Below are 15,680 nucleotides of genomic sequence, written 5' to 3' on the forward strand. Positions count from 1 at the left end.
ATGTATGCTGCCACTCTGGCATTTCTAGAGAGACACGAATCATTGCAACATGCCTATGCCTACAGAGCCATGTTCAACAGTTCAACACTAGTCAGCACCCTGAAGGGAAAACTGAGTGGTGTGGTTGACTTACAAGAGCAAAGGGATCCCATCCAGTAGGACACAGGCAGGCTTAAAAGGTGAGCCATGCCAACCTCGTGAGATTCAGGTGTGGAGCCCTCAGTACAAAAAAGATATGGAGATTTTGGAAAGGGTCCAGAGGAGGGCCACGAAGATGATCAGGGGGCTGGAGCACCTCCCCTATGAGGACAGGCTGAGGGAGTTGGGTTTGCTCAGCCTGGAGAAGAGAAGGTTGCGGGGTGACCTCATTGCAGCCTTTCAGTACCTGAAGGGAACTTACTCCCAGGAGGGGAGTAAACTCTTCGAAAGGGCTGACAATAGCAGGACTAGGGGAAATGGTTTTAAGTTGAAGGAGGGAAGATTTAGGTTGGATGTTAGGGGAAAGTTCTTTACTAGAAGAGTGGTTAGGTCCTGGAACAGGCTGCCCAGTGAGGTTGTGGATGCCCCGTCCTTGGAGGTGTTAAAGACCAGGTTGGACAGGGCCCTGGGCAATCTGATCTAGTAAATGTGTATGTTTGGTGGCCCTGCTAGGCAGGGGGGTTGGAACTACATGATCCTTGAGGTCCCTTCCAACCTGGATAATTCTGTGATTCTGTGATTCTGTGATTCAACAAGACCAATTAGGAAGTCCTGCACATGAGCTGGGGGCAATCCCAAAGATGTAGGTTGGATGGTGAATGGCTTGAAATCAGCCCTGAGAAGGAGGATTTAGGAATGCTGGTGGATAAAAGACTCAACACGACCATCAGTGTGTACTTGCAGCCCAGAAGATCAATGATATGCCATACCTGGCTTGCATCAAAGAAGTGTGGCCAGCAGGTCAAGGGAGGTGATTCTGCCCCTCTGCTCTGCTCTTGTGAGACACCACCTGGGATACTTGCGGGTTCTCAACAAAAGGACACTAAGGTGTTGGAGCAGGTGCTGAGGAGGGCTGCAGAGAGGGTAAGAGGGCTGGAACACCATCCCTAAGAGGATAGGCTTAGATAGTTGGGGATCTTGAGCCTGGGGAAGAGATATCTCAGGGGGAATCTTCCAGCACCTGATGGGGATCTAAAGGAAAGATGGGAAGGGACTTTTTTAAATGGAACTCTTCCATTCAAGGGACTTCCTTACAAGATGGATATGGTCTCAGCTGAAAGATCTTTCCTTCCTTTGCCCCCCAAATTCTGTAGAGTACATGCCATTCTCTCTTAGTTCTGTTTGTATGTCTCTGGCAGAAGACAATTTGAGAGTGTGTTTAATAAGAAATTGTGGAATGAGGAAAGAATATTTGCACCTACTTAATTTGATAAATAATTACGGGGGGAGAAAGAGTAATACTTTAAGACTGAGTTATAATGACTTCATGTTTATTTTAATACCAATGCAGTCAACTTCTGTCATGAACCTTGCTGTTTTGTAATTTTTCAAAATAGATAAGACCAATTTTGTTCTGTACTTTGTGTAAGGTCCAGAAGAACATCAAAATTCAGTTTTGGTACATGTCATCACTCTGTGCATTACAAGAGATGCCTCCTACACCTTTTTATGCTTTGTCAATGACACAACTGATTATTCTTTTTTGCTCCATGCAGATAGTCTTGCCAATGCCAGTCATGAATCATAGAATCACTATGTTGGAAAGGACCTACAAGATCTTCTAAGTCCAACCATCCTGCCGTTACTGATGCTACCACAAAGAATGAAGGCGAGCAACATCCAGATTCTTTCAGTAGAGAAACAAGTAAACAGATTAACTAGTAATCCAGAAGAACAAAATGCTTTTGTTTTTAAAAAATAACAGATCTTTTATATGTTCAGGTAATATTTTGCTCTGGGGAGAAGGAATATGGTACAAAGGATAAAATGTATAATAACTCACCAGGCTTCTAAAAATGCCCTTTTAAAACTAGAACACAGGTTTGATAATACACATATGAGCTGAATTTTGCCTCAGAAGTCCTCCTGTACAGCCTTGGAAAAATGTTTACTTTCCTACCATCTGTAACACCTGTTAATGCTTGTTTTTGAGGCTGAGCTGACTTCAAGAATTTTTTATTTTTATTTATTTATTTATTTATTTATTTATTTATTTATTGAGAAAAGCAAGCCTATCGGCTTTAGAAAGAAAGAAACTGGTGTAGGTAGAAGCACACCATGAGAATCTAAAAATAGGTAAACAGAGTTGAAAATAGCCAAACACAAGATCTAGCTGAACAGTGCAGTGTGCTATGTGATCCTGCTCTAGGGTAGGAAACAACAAACATAAACACTGATTATCAGCACTAGTAACATTATCTGTATGGACACATATAATTAAGACCACATTGTGCAAGGTGCTGCACAATAAAATGTCATGAAAATGATAACAGTATGAAACATATGAAACAGTATGAAAGAGAGCGTATAAACAGGAGGGGGAATGACTGTGTATGAGGGTGGATAGTGATAGGACAAGGGGGAATGGTTTTAAACTGAGACAGGGGAGGTTTAGGTTGGATCTTAGGAAGATGTTTTTCGCTCAGAGGGTGGTGACGCACTGGAACAGGTTGCCCAAGGAGGCTGTGGATGCCCCATCCCTGCAGGCATTCAAGGCCAGGCTGGATGTGGCTCTGGGCAGCCTGGTCTGGTGGCTGGCGACCCTGCACATAGCAGGGGGTTGGAACTGGATGATCTTTGAGATCCTTTTCAACCCAGGCCATTCTATGGCTGTACAGTTCCATACTGGAACAAATATAAAATGCTAACTATGTAAAACATGGAGTCAAACCTGTGTGATTTGTCCAGACCAGGAGGTGATATGGCAGGCAATATGTATGGAGTATTTGGCTCTCTTTACAGTCATGAATATTTGAGTATCTTCAACATGTGGCTCATTGCTTCCATTCCAGGCTGCCCAGAGAAGCTGTGGATGCCTGTCCTTGGTGTTGAAGGCAAGGTTGGATGGGTGATGGGCAGCCTGAGCTGGTTAGTGGGCAGCCAGCCCATGGCAGGGTGTTTAGAACTGGATGATCTTGAAGGTTTCATCCAACCCAAGCCCTCCCGTGATCCTATGATTCTGTGATTTCATTCAGGTTTATTAAGATGAGATGAGTTCTCCTGAATGTGCTGTTCTCAATATGATTGTAATTGGAGTCTTAAATTATAATTGGGTGACTTAAACCAGACATCAATCTTTCTGATGGCCAAAATGAAATGAACTCAATCCTTTACTGTGTCAGTAGTCTGTAACTAGAGCCCATCAGGTAATTCCCAGCCTCCAGCCTGTATCAGTGGCTGCACACAGTGAAAAGGTCTGATGGGATTTTAACCTCTAAAATGTTCCAAAGCAACCAGAGGGTGAATATATTCACTATGCAAATACCTGCAGGAATAAGCTTGTCATGTATGTCCTCAGGTACCACAGTAGTTAATGGTGGGACTCAGTAGGTCATGCTGAAAGTTGAGTCTGCTGATCGTGAAGGTCTTTTCCAGTCCAAATGACCTTATGCTAATATTTCTGTATTTCTTTCTGTTCAGCTGCCAGAAAACCTCCCACCCAGCCCCCAGCTGACCCCGTGGTGAAAAATAAAACAGAAACCTCAGTGACGCTGGCATGGTCCCCTCCGAAGATGCACTGCCCCATTCCAATCGATGGCTACATTGTGGAATGCAAGAAACTAACTGGCTTCACCTGGGTGAGGTGCCACGAGTCTCATGTCCCCGTCCCAGAGTTCACGGTGAGCAATCTGTCTGAAGAGGCTGATGATCAGTTCCGAGTGTCTGCAGTCAATGCGCATGGACAGAGCCCGTCTCTGGAATTCCCAGGGAGCGTGCACCTTGGTAAGCACAAAAACCCCAATGGAAATGGGTCAGTGAGTGCTGAGCAGCTGTGTTGGTTCCCTCAAGATGTTTTCTTTGACTTTAAGGATAGTAGTGCATTAACACACCAAAGGCTTTCCTTTATTCCTAGTTCTCCTATCTCCTATCAGCCTCCAGCTACCACGAATGTGATACAAGTTCTGTTTCTGTGACAGAGACATGAATATTATTATCTTTTGATATCTCACGTGTACCAGAGGCAGAAGTTTCTGTAACAGATTTGAAGCATAGAAGTGCTTCTTCCAGCACTCATGCAAAGGGAGAAGTAAAAATGTCCCTATGATTTAATCTTCCATCTCTAAATGAGATACCAGACTTGCATCTCAAGAGCATTAAGACATACATGTTGTTCTTCCTCAGAACCAGTCCTGGCTGTGAAATCCCCCCTAACAACTGGTGAAGCTGTTCCTGGAGGGGATGCCATGTTTACTATTGACCTTACAACAATGTGTTGCGGCACTTGGTACCTCAGTGGTAAAGTCTTACAGGAAAGCGAGACCTGCATCATCAAGAGAACCCAAACTACTCACAGCCTAATCATAAAGAACGTCACCAAGAACGATGATGGAGCAGAAGTGAAATTTGTTGCCAAAAATGTTGATGTCAGCAGCAAGATGAGAGTGAGAGGTATTTGCTTTGATCCTTCTCCTTTCCTCTTACAGTCAAGGCATAGTTGCTGTGATCTGATGATTAGAACTGGGGCTGCAGGCATTCACTGACTGTACCAAATACCTGAAATTGCATCCCATGGACTGACGTGAGTCCTGGTAATGACCTAAACATGATAGCACTGAGTGTAGGGTAAGCCAGTCTACCCAGCTGCTTGGTATCTGAACCAGATTGCTTCATGCCAGCTGATGAATGTCTGCAGTTCACAGCTATTGGCCAGTGCATTCAGTCACCAGGTTTACCACTGCATCACCATAGAGCAGTACTTTCAGCTCCAGGTTCAGACAGCCTTTCTGATTGCATTGAAATAGTTTAGAAGTAGGTGAGCAATCATGCCAATAATATCTCTATCAATCAGCTTTGCATGACAAAATAGAACAAATAAACATTCATTATGGGAGGAGCTGTTTGTCATTGGGTGGAAACCTCTGCAGAAGCATGTTTAGAGCATTCTTAATCAGTAGAAGGAGATGTTTGGTTGAATTTTACTTAGTAAATCCGGCAAGAAGACCAAATGAAATATCTTGAATTGCTCAGCACTGACACAATGATGAGTGCAGGAACAGAAGGTGATACTTTTTCAGAGATGTTGCAGCAAACATTGACCACGTTAGCCTGATATCAATTGAAATAACGAGGCCTTTGCTCCTGACAGGTGCTGCAGTGAGATTTACCAATAAGAGCAAAGATGTAGAAAAGATCTCCGCTCGGCTGCGTGAGGAAGCCAAACTGCAGGCTGAGCTTTCAGACACAGGCGCTACTGTGGAGTGGATGAAGGATGGGAAGGAGCTCAAGGCCAGTGAAAAATATGAATTGCAAAATGTGGGGAAGAAGCACACCCTGAAAATTCACAGCGTCTCAATGGATGATGCTGGAAGTTGTCAGTGCATCTGTGAGGGGGATAAAATGCTCTATCAGCTTTCAGTGAAAGGTATGTGACAGTCTGGGCTGTCCTCTTCCTGCCCAGGGCCAGCAGACTGCATTCACCTGACTCCCCGACAGTCCAGCTGTTGTCAGACAGCATCTGGGGTGTTTTCAGTGGCTGTTTTGACTTGAACTGGCCAATCTGCTTTGTAGAGCCATTTGATTTCTGTGTTCTGTCCTGTGATTCGTCCATAAGATATAGAGGAAATCAAGGGAAAGATAGGAAAAAGAGCATCCCAGCCTTCCTGCTCTTCTCTCAGGGTGGCCACGAGACATGATGTAAACAGCTCTTTTGTAGCAGTGATCCCAAATGTAGAAGAGACCTGTGAAGAGTCACAGGGATGTTCACTTAGCTGTCATTCCATGGTGGGCTTTTTCTGACACAGATGTAGAGAGAAACTGAACTTTCCCACGCAGGGAAAGTCTGTTTTGCTGCAGGGTGTAGGTCTGATCTCTGAGATCCACACGCTGGGCCTTGATTGCAATAAATGAGAGCCCTTTGTTTGCTCCAGTGGAAGACTTTCCATTTCTGCAGTACCCTCTGCAGATGACACAAATGCAAATGCACCTTCTTCCCAGCAACAGTTGCCTTTTTTTCTTTTACACTGAGTATGCATGAGGCTCTTCATCATATTCTGCTGGCTTGTCTCCCTTGTTGATCCATGGAGAAACAACAAAGCCCTAGAGTAGTGTATGCACTTTGGCATTGGAGAGCTTACTTAATTGCTTCTTCTCAAAGAACAAACTCCAGAGAGGCATGGAGACAGCTCCAAAGAGAACTGAATAATGGGACTAAATTGATGGAGAGCAGAACTTCCTGCCAAGGCTTGTCAGCTAGTCTGAATTTTGCTTTTCTTCTCTCTGTTTGTCATGTTAGCATAATATTTCATACTGGCAGGTCTGCCCCCAGAATTAACTGGCACAGGCTGCCCAGGGAGGTGGTGGGATCCCTGAAGATGTTCAGGAACTGTGGAGATGTGGCCCTGATGGATTTTACCAGGGGGCATGTTGCACTGTTTGATGAACATTATTGCATGAGAGCTAAGCTAAGATTTTAAAAGTTCTGGGGCTGTCTCTGAGCATCAAATCCAGAGGAAGCCTGCATGATTCCCTGAGAATGGATACCTCCTACTTTGGTGTAGGGTGAAGGGAACACTAGCAGTAACTCCTATCACAAAATGTCACATGGCTCAGACAAAAAAGCCATCAAGAGGGCTTAATTAGGAGCACCTAATGGTCACAGGCAGCACCTGTCTTAGGGCAGGGAAGTTATCTATCTATGTGTTATTGATTGATGCTATTAGTTCTTAACAGCTTGACTCTAGAGGGACTGTTCTTCTTTGGTCACCTAGTTTTAAAAGAATAGATGGCTCCTGTCTATTACAATTTTTAATGCATTATTTGTTCACTGATGCCATAAATGTGCCTGGCATAGCAATTGGCCTTGGTATATTCAGTGACTGAAAGCAACAGTTGTTGCTCTAAGAAATGCAATACTAAGCTAGGTCTGCCTGTAGCTGACAGCCATCAGCTTGCTCCTCAGGCAGGTTGTGTCTGGATGGAATGAAGGGCATGAAATACTGATGTGCTCATCAAACGCTGCTTGTTAGCTTAGAGACAAGGTGTTGAATAGGTTTGTTCATGCATTGCAAACACGTTACTTAGCTGCCTTCATTTTAGCTTCAGAAGAACATGTGCAGAATACTGAATTGATTAGAAGAAATAAGAACTGTCTGCATAGAACTTACTCTTTCCTTACACAGGAGAATCAAACAGACGTTTGTATGTGAGTACCTCCAGAGGTGAAACTCAATCACCCAAATGTAATGAGCATAGACATTACAATCAGTTCTAACTGTATCTTCATGCTGTGCTGAATAAGCCTGAGTCAGGATGTAAACCACTTTCTCTTTTTCTCTTCAGATGAATCCATTAATTTTGTCAACAAGCCCAAAACGACTCCAGAAATATCCATCAGTCCTTCTGAAGACCTGGAGCTGGTGTGTGAGGTGTCAGCTGCAAGTGAAGCTGTCGTATGGAAGAAAGATCAAACAGAGGTGAAGCAGGACCAGAGGACAACCATCATCTCCCAGGGGACGCAGCGCAAGCTCATGGTCAAAAATGTGACCCTGAAAGACCAAGGGAGCTACAGCTGTGAAACAAAAGATGACAAAGCAACATTCCAAGTGAAAGTCAGAGGTGAGAAAATGCTTGGAATCCCAGAGATAAAGGAACGATTCATTTGGTATGTCTTGCATTTGGAGGATCAACTGACAGCCTCTCTGGTGCAAAACATTTTGGCTATAGGACTTTCTTTGTCATCTAGTGTCATAGCAACACTTTTCTACATGTGCTTTTCCATCCAGGAATGAATTACTGCAACAAACCATAGGCAAGGAGGGTAACTTGTGCAGCTCTTGTAGTCAGCTGGTGTCTGCAGGGTTACAGTGCAAGCGCACACCGGGCATGCAAGGAGTGAGAAAAGGGGAGGTGTTTGAAGAGATCTGGTTACAAAATTTGAAGGACACAATGAGGTGGAAAATGCCAATAATCAGACTCATAAATGGCCTGGGTTGCAAAGGCCCACAGTGCTCATCCAGTTCCAACCCCCTTCTTCCCATGTGCAGGGTTGCCAAGCAGCAGCCCAGGCTGCCCAGAACCACATCCAGCCTGGCCTTGAATGCCTGCAGGGATGGAGCATCCACAGTCTCCTTGGGCAACCTGTTCTAGAGGGCCGTTCCCTTCTGATTTACTGGAAATGTAGAGAGATATGAGAAGAAAAAAAGAGAAGGGAGGAGGTTCAGCAGTGCATGCAGGTGTTCTAAATCTCATGTCCAAATCTGCTATCAGACTGCGAAATGTTTAGCTTTGTGATATGATGTAATATGATATGAAATGATATGATATGATATGATATGATATGATATGCCTATCATTTCCCAAGGCAAAATAGAAGGGAAGGTATTTTCCTTTCTTAATGAGGCATCACGATGCTCCCTGTGAAGGGCAAGTATAGTGAAAACAGGGAACTGGAGTAAGCTCTGCCACAGACTACAGCAAAACGGTGTGACTGTTGTGATGTCCCTGCAGAGAAAGAAGACGTGTTTACAAACAAGGACAAGGTAGACAAGGAGGTGAAGGCTGCACCAACAGAAAATGCCACGCTGAGCTGCGAGGTGGCCCAGAAGAAGACGGAGGTGAAGTGGTACAAGGAGGGGAAACTGATCACCTGGAGCAAGAAGTTCAAGGTGGAGTCAGAGGGCAAACAGCGTTGGCTGGTGGTGAGCCAGGTGGAGAAGAAAGATGCAGGGGAGTACAGCTGCGAGGCTGCTGGCCAGAAACTCACCTTCAAGATTCATGTCACAGGTAAGACAGGTGTTGTCTGAAATACAGCAGAGAACAGTCAAGTAAAATCTAGTTTCTATTATACAGTGATCCAGTTGCAGTAGTCTGTGCTGAGGATTTTTCCGTATACTTGATTGCCTGGGTTTGTAGAAAGTATTTGGTTTTAGTATGGCACAAAGACCTGTTTCAGTCTGTCTGTAGAATAATAATTACTGATATATGTACAATGGAAGCAATATTCAAGATATTATTCAAATCTCTCCTGTGCCTGAGATCCCAAACTGTAATTCTTGTTCACGGAAACATTTGACTAAGATAAGTATGTGCAGTGAGGCTGGAGTGCATGTTGTAGGTGCAGCCTTTCATGGCAGGAGAAGCAGGAACTTCTCCTAGTAGTACACTGCCTTTTTACTATGCCTTTATGTTGGAGGCTGCATCTGGATAGGTGAGTCTGCTACTCACAGTAAGAGACCTGGTAGAGCTGATTATTCCCAGAGCTCAAAGTAAAATAGATATCTGCAAATCACACACAAAGAAGAAAGGACTGCTTTGGTGAGCATATTTCCTTTGTGCCTTTCACAGTCACAGTTGTGGCAATGGTAGATGCCATGAGGAGTCTGTTCAGGAAGCCAGGAGTACTGTTCTGGGTCATGAAAAGGCAGCCAGTGGTTTGACTATCACATGTTTATGTGTTTTGATGTTTCACAGTGGGTCTTAAGTAAAAGGAACTCAGGTTTTGGTTGCCTGCAGGACAGATGTTCTTTTGGGTTCAATATGTTTGCATAGTGACTTGCAACCATGGGACTGGTGTTCAAGGACCCTCTTGGTTCCTTCAGTTCCTAGGTTCTTTCTTGCCTAGATTTGACACTTTGTTTCAACAGAAGAGCTGATATTCTCTGGTGAAGGCTATTAGTTTGGGCACAAGTGGTAACCTAAACCTGTTCCAACCTGTATATAAAGACCTGCAAGATGCTCACATGTCAGTCCCTCAGTCAATACTTTTTCTTTTCTTCCTTCAGAGCCAAAACCTGTGTTTATAAACCAGGAGCAGGTGCAGAAAGAGGTGAGTGCTGCCCTGACAGCAAGTGCCTGCCTCAGCTGTGAAGTAGCACAGGATCCAACTGGAGTAAAATGGTACAAGGATGGAAGACTGCTTGCCTCCTCCAGAAAGTTCAGAATGGAATCTGTGGGCAAAACACGGCGTCTGGTTGTGGAGCAGCTGGAGAAGAATGATGCTGGAGAATACATCTGCGAGGCTGCTGGCCAGAAGATGACCTTCAAGTTGGAAACAACTGGTGAGATGGGAATTTTTTTATTCCTTCTTTGCATCTTTGTAGATGCAAGGAGGATCTCCTCTACAGGCAGGAGATGTGAGTGTGAGTTATGGTGATCACTTACTGCGAGTCATAAAATCTGATGCTTCCAATAAAATCATGGACTCTGTTGGCTCTTTGAAGGTGCTCAAACTTAAAGGAGCTCATACACTTAGGGACACATCTTTTATGTGCTGCTAAGTGTTTTCTTCTTCTCCATCATCTCACAGGGTGGTGAAATTTGTTACGCGTCTCAACCACGTGGCTTCTGAAGAAGGCAAAGAGGCTGTGTTCAAGTGCACTGTTTCTCCTAGTGATGCTGTGGTCCCCTGGTTCAGGAATGGCGTCAAGATTGAAGCCAGTAAGAAACTCGTGATCTCACAGTAGGACACCAACCACAGCCTCACCATCACCGATCTGACACTGGAAGATGCAGCTGAAATCTCTGCCAGTGCTGAGGGCGTAGAAAGCACAGCCAATCTCAGAGTCCGAGGTAAGGGGCTGTAATGCCCCATTGATAGGCTGTCACTGGTGCTGTGGTTTGTGGGTTTCACATGTTGCCTTTCCTCTGATTATGGTGACGATATGGAATTTTGCTTCCTTAAATAGGGTTCCCCTGAATGCACTGGGACTGGAACCACTGTTTATATTCTTTCTAAAAAAACTGTTTGGTGGATTCACTGTGTTCTTACTGTTATTTTTTCTCACTGATCAGAGGCCTCAGTCTCATTCAAGAAGAAACTGGAGCCTAAAACTGTTGAAGAGAGAGAGACACAGTGACCCTGGAGGTAGAGCTGACCAAGCCTGCAGAAGTCAAGTGGATGAGGAACAGCATTGTATTGAAGGCCAGTGAAAAAACAGAGATCAAAGCTGAGGGAACAAAGTATATCTTGATAGTTAAGGACATCTCCTTTGCAGACAGGGACTTTTACTGCTGCGAGAGTCCTGACGACAAGAGCCAAGCCAAGATCAATATGGAAAGCAAGTGGAATGATTGCAAGGTCTGTAAAGACACTGGATGTGATTTGAACTTGGTTTCAGGTCTTCTCTATGATCACAGTGGCTACTGCCAGCCCTACTTGCCATGGGGGCAGGGAGACACAGCCCTGGGCTTGGACACCATTGTAATGCTTGAAAGAAGGTGAAAGAGAGGGCAGTCTTACCACTAACCCTCTTTATAATCTTTATAAGCAGTCAGAGCTAAAAGAAAAAATAAAAATAAAAACACAAGAGTGCATCTATCTATGGATGCTTTCCTTTCAAGTAAGCTAACGGTGTCTCAGCTGTAGCCCTGTACTTCTGTCCTATTTCCTGCATCCTTTTGTCATGTTTGCTACGGAATGGACAAGGACAGAATTGAAGGTCTATCTGATTTTTGTCTACAAAGCCCCTGCCACCAATTGCTGCTGTGTAGGTCATCAACAGGTACTGAAAGGCTTGATAGCAGGCTTTGAGTACATAAAAGGCTCTTAGAAAGTGGAAGCAAACAATCTGTTCTCTGTGCAGAAATAATAGACCTAAATTGCAATGATAAAGATGCAAGTTATACAACAAAAAAGCTTTTTAATGGTTGGATGACTGGATAAGTCATTTGGAGGGGCTTTGAAGCCTTCACTGTGGGTTTCAGGAAAGGTTAGTGAAATATCTGGGGCACAAAGAGCTGAGCATGTCCTGGAGCAATGGAGAAGGGCTGGATGATTTTTGCGGGTATTTTCAGCCATAGAATTTTGTGTTCTGGTGGTGTCAGTACATTCTTTTGTGCAACATGGACGGGTTGGTTTGTTGCATTGGTTCAGACTTTTGTACTAGGAGCTCAGCAGTGGTTAAAGCTCACACTTCTGCAAAGTAAACAAGCTCCTGCAATTCGTCTCTACTCTGTTTTAGCTGTGGATTAGCTTGACAGTTCCCTTCCATAAGCTTTATGGTTCCCTTCTGTAAGTCTACTTACACAGACTGAGTTGCTTAACTTGAAGTCTTGCTCCAGGATTTTGAGCATATTATTAGCAAAAATATCACAAATAATTTCACCAACATTTCTCCCCACCTATATGTAGCTTTCTTTTTTTTCACTGGAAGGGTTTACACTGGCAGATAGGGTGGGCATGTAGAAACAACCCCATTAATTCTGACAAAGCTCTGATTTCTCTGACTGGCCTTTGTTTTGTGATTCAGCGTGCATGCCCTGTAGCTAAAGCCTGGATGTCTTCCCCAACACCTTCAGTCTCCCATCCTTACTTAAGTTACTTCATTGCAAATCTCTCTGCTAGTCCAAGAGAGTTTTTATTTTACCCCTTTTGTGAGGCAGCAGCTGGATGGGAAGGGTGAGATGAGTGAAGACTAGGTTGGTTGGGTGGCTTTTTTTTTCTCAAACGTCCCTTCCAACCTAAACCTTTGTCTGATTCCTTTGATGATTCTATTTCTCAGCTGCTTGTGTGAGATCTCCAACCTGTCCCCGTTGTCTTTCAGTGCGGCAGATGAAGCTGGTGAAAGGTCTGCAGCCCCTGGAATTCCCTGAGAAGGGAACTGTCACCTTTTCGGTGGAGGTGTCCCATGAGGATGTGGAAGGGACTTGGCAGAAGGACGGCGTGCGGCTGAAGCCTGCACCAAATATCACGATGGGTGTCCAGGGGAAGAAACATTCCTTGACACTTTCTTCTCTGAGCCTTGAAGGTGCAGGACTCATTTCCTTTAAAGCAGAAGGCATGAATTCATCGGGGAGGCTCACTGTGACAGGTATTGGTTGGTGCAAGGTGTGCTTATCTGCTCCTGTCCCAGATTACTTGAACAGCAGAACCAGCTTTCCTTCCAGCTGCAAAGAATGTTTTGCACTGGGCCATTGCCACCAGAGTATCCCTGAAATATCAAGAGGATTGTTGTAACATTGTTGTCCCTAGCACAAGTAATGATAATGTGCTCAAAACAATAGGTTTTTTTGTTGTTAATGACAAGTTCTAGTAAGCATGGAGAGTAGGCACTGCCTTTCATTATTCCTTATGCCAGATGCCCCTAGAGACCTCATTCCCAACTAAATCCACATCCTTCTTTCTCCTTCTCAGAACTGCCTGTGAAAATCAGCAAACCATTGGCAGACATTAGCGTCACTCAGAAGGACAAGGTCACATTTGAGTGTGAGCTGTCCAGGCCCAACGTGGACATCAAGTGGTTCAAGGTATGGCATGTAATGGTATTTTCCTTTCTGACTTCTCTGGAAATGAATGAGAGCCTTTAATTTCACTTCCAAGGGATGCGAGTCTGAGCTTTTGCTTGATAGCTTTTGCACTGCTCCCTTTTCTTTATGCTCTTTTGCTTGCCCAGATCAGCACTCTTTGTTATTATGTCCTGAGTTCATTTATCAAGTTGAAATGAAAGTTTGTTTTGTGTTTCTTGTGAACTCCTGAGGTCTTGCTGCACAAAATATTGTTGGTTGGAGTACAGTACATTGCTGAGCTTCAACTCTAACACAGAAATTCTCAGCCAGGATTTTGTAGCCTTGTTGTGAACTGGGTTTTAGGGTGAAATCTGAGTTTTCTTTGCACCTGACAGTGTGAGAATTTGCTCTGGCACTTTGTGTACCTCCCCGGTGCTCAGCTGTTCCTTCCCTTACTTGGGGATAACGTCATTTATTCAAGGTGATGTCCAAACGGGCTTGTTGACAGTTTTCCACAGTGCTTTAAGCTGTCATAGGTCAGCCAGAATTTATGCATGTTCTATAGCCATTCCTACATGTTGAAAACACTGCACTGTGCTTAAGCTTCAGCATATGTTCCAGTAAGCACAGTTCCATTAATTCTAGGGAAGCGGGTGAATTAAGCATAGATCTGAAGGCTGCCTATGCTCAGTGCAGAGATGGAAGGACTAATGGAGATCTGACTTGGTATTTTCCCTTCTAGGAATGGAAGGCGCTGCGTCAAAGTAAAAAAGTGGGCATTTCTTCCCAGGGAAATAAGAGAAGCCTCATTTTTCACAAGTGTGAATATGAAGATCAGGGAACATACTCGTGCAAAGCAGACGAAGACAAGACGTCAGTTACCCTAAAGATTCATGGTATATTTAACTGAAAGAGCAAATAAATCCTCTTGTGGTGTTTTGTACCACAGGAAGAAATGCTTCATGGGCAGTTTGGGCATTTCTTGGTTAGTCATTTTGGATACCTTTCTCTTTTTTCTTTATGCTTATGACAGATTTTCCCTCCGTGTGTTGCACTAGTTAAACCCCAGTTTGTAGCTCATCACGGGGCTCTGATGTATCAGACTGGTTACTGAACACACGGGTCTGCTGTGCCCTGGTAGATGCCACCTTCCAAAGGGACGTCTGAAAGGATGCTTTTTTCTGATTTCCTACTAGATGCTGTCCTCATGTGGCCACTTGGGTTCAGTGTTAGCATGAACATGAACATCTGTCCTGTCCCATGAGTTTGGTGAACTCTCATTTTCTCTCTCAGACTGCAGCCAGGTTGGGTTGCTGTTTCAGTACTGGCTGTTTTATGCAGGAACTCTGCTCCTGAGGTTAATCCAAGTTGTATCCAAGCCCTTCAGAAGGAAAGGGAAACAGTAGCACAGAAATATGGTCTGATTCTGACATAAGTAAGTGCAGACCTGGAGAGTTAAAAGGGATTGTGTGATGTTCAAGGGATTTTGAAGAAAAGATGTCCCCTAAGTAAGATTTGTTGCTGACATTCCCCATACATTGTGGGCACACAAGCTAAGGAGAGACTAGTGATGAGCATGCAGAGAAGCCAATGGTTCAGACAGGTTTGTAGTGACACGACATTGTAGAGTTCTGTCTAGTTCTCCTTGGCATAGTTTGGAAAATAAAGATGAGGTGATTGGTGGTAACCAATATGGCTTCATCAAGGTCAAGCCATGCCTGACAAACTTGGTGGCCTTTCATGATGGAGTAACAGCATCAGTGGATAATGGGAGAGCAACTGACATCATCTACTTGGACTTGTGCAGAGCATTTGATCCCGTCCTGCATGACATCCTGGTCACCAAAGTGGAGAAAAATGGTTTTGATGGATGGACCAGTTGCAGGATAGGGAACTGTCTGGATGGTCACACTCAGAGAGTTGCAGTCAATAGCTGAGTGTCCAGGTGGAGGGTGGTGTTGTTACCAGTGTTCTTTAACATTTTTGTAGGCAACATGGCCAGTGGAATCAAATGCAGCCTCAGCAAGTTTGCAGATGACGCCAAGCTGAGCGGTGCTGTTGATGTGCTAGAGGGAAGGGATGCTACCCAGAGGGACCTGGACAGGCTGGAGAGGTGGGCCCTTGGCAGCCTCATGAACTTGAGTGTGGCCAAGTACAAGGCCCTGCACCTGGGTCAGGGCAATGCCAAGCACAGGTACAGGCTTAGAGGAGAATGATTTGAGAGAAGCCTTGACCCTGAGGAGAAGAGTTTGTCTGGAGGGAGGTGTCCCTGCCTATAGCAGTGGGATTGGAACTAAATGACCTTAAAGATTCATTCAATT

General features: G+C 44.4%; 2 protein-coding genes across 2 annotated transcripts in view; both read left to right on the top strand.

Annotated features, from left to right (window-relative positions):
- On the top strand, positions 1-11,643 carry LOC146753354 (obscurin-like protein 1). The gene is made up of 8 exons (XM_085529345.1): positions 1-118; positions 5,285-5,560; positions 7,477-7,752; positions 8,644-8,919; positions 9,859-9,877; positions 10,442-10,594; positions 10,975-11,212; positions 11,626-11,643. Exons 1-8 carry the CDS (start codon positions 1-3, stop codon positions 11,641-11,643), a joined length of 1,374 nt encoding a protein of 457 aa, XP_085385471.1.
- LOC146753355 (obscurin-like) overlaps positions 9,887-15,680 on the top strand; it is an 11,155-nt gene continuing 5,361 nt past the window's right edge. The window contains exons 1-6 of the mRNA XM_085530464.1: positions 9,887-10,193; positions 10,442-10,704; positions 10,927-11,212; positions 12,678-12,944; positions 13,268-13,380; positions 14,102-14,255. Of these exons, the coding sequence (XP_085386590.1) occupies positions 12,686-12,944; positions 13,268-13,380; positions 14,102-14,255 (526 nt within the window). The 5' untranslated portion in view covers positions 9,887-10,193; positions 10,442-10,704; positions 10,927-11,212; positions 12,678-12,685. The remainder of the gene's footprint in view (positions 10,194-10,441; positions 10,705-10,926; positions 11,213-12,677; positions 12,945-13,267; positions 13,381-14,101; positions 14,256-15,680) is intronic.

The sequence above is a fragment of the Coturnix japonica genome, chromosome Z (assembly GCF_054131305.1).
Source record: "Coturnix japonica strain WE chromosome Z, WE-NBRP24, whole genome shotgun sequence".
Taxonomy (NCBI): domain Eukaryota; kingdom Metazoa; phylum Chordata; class Aves; order Galliformes; family Phasianidae; genus Coturnix; species Coturnix japonica.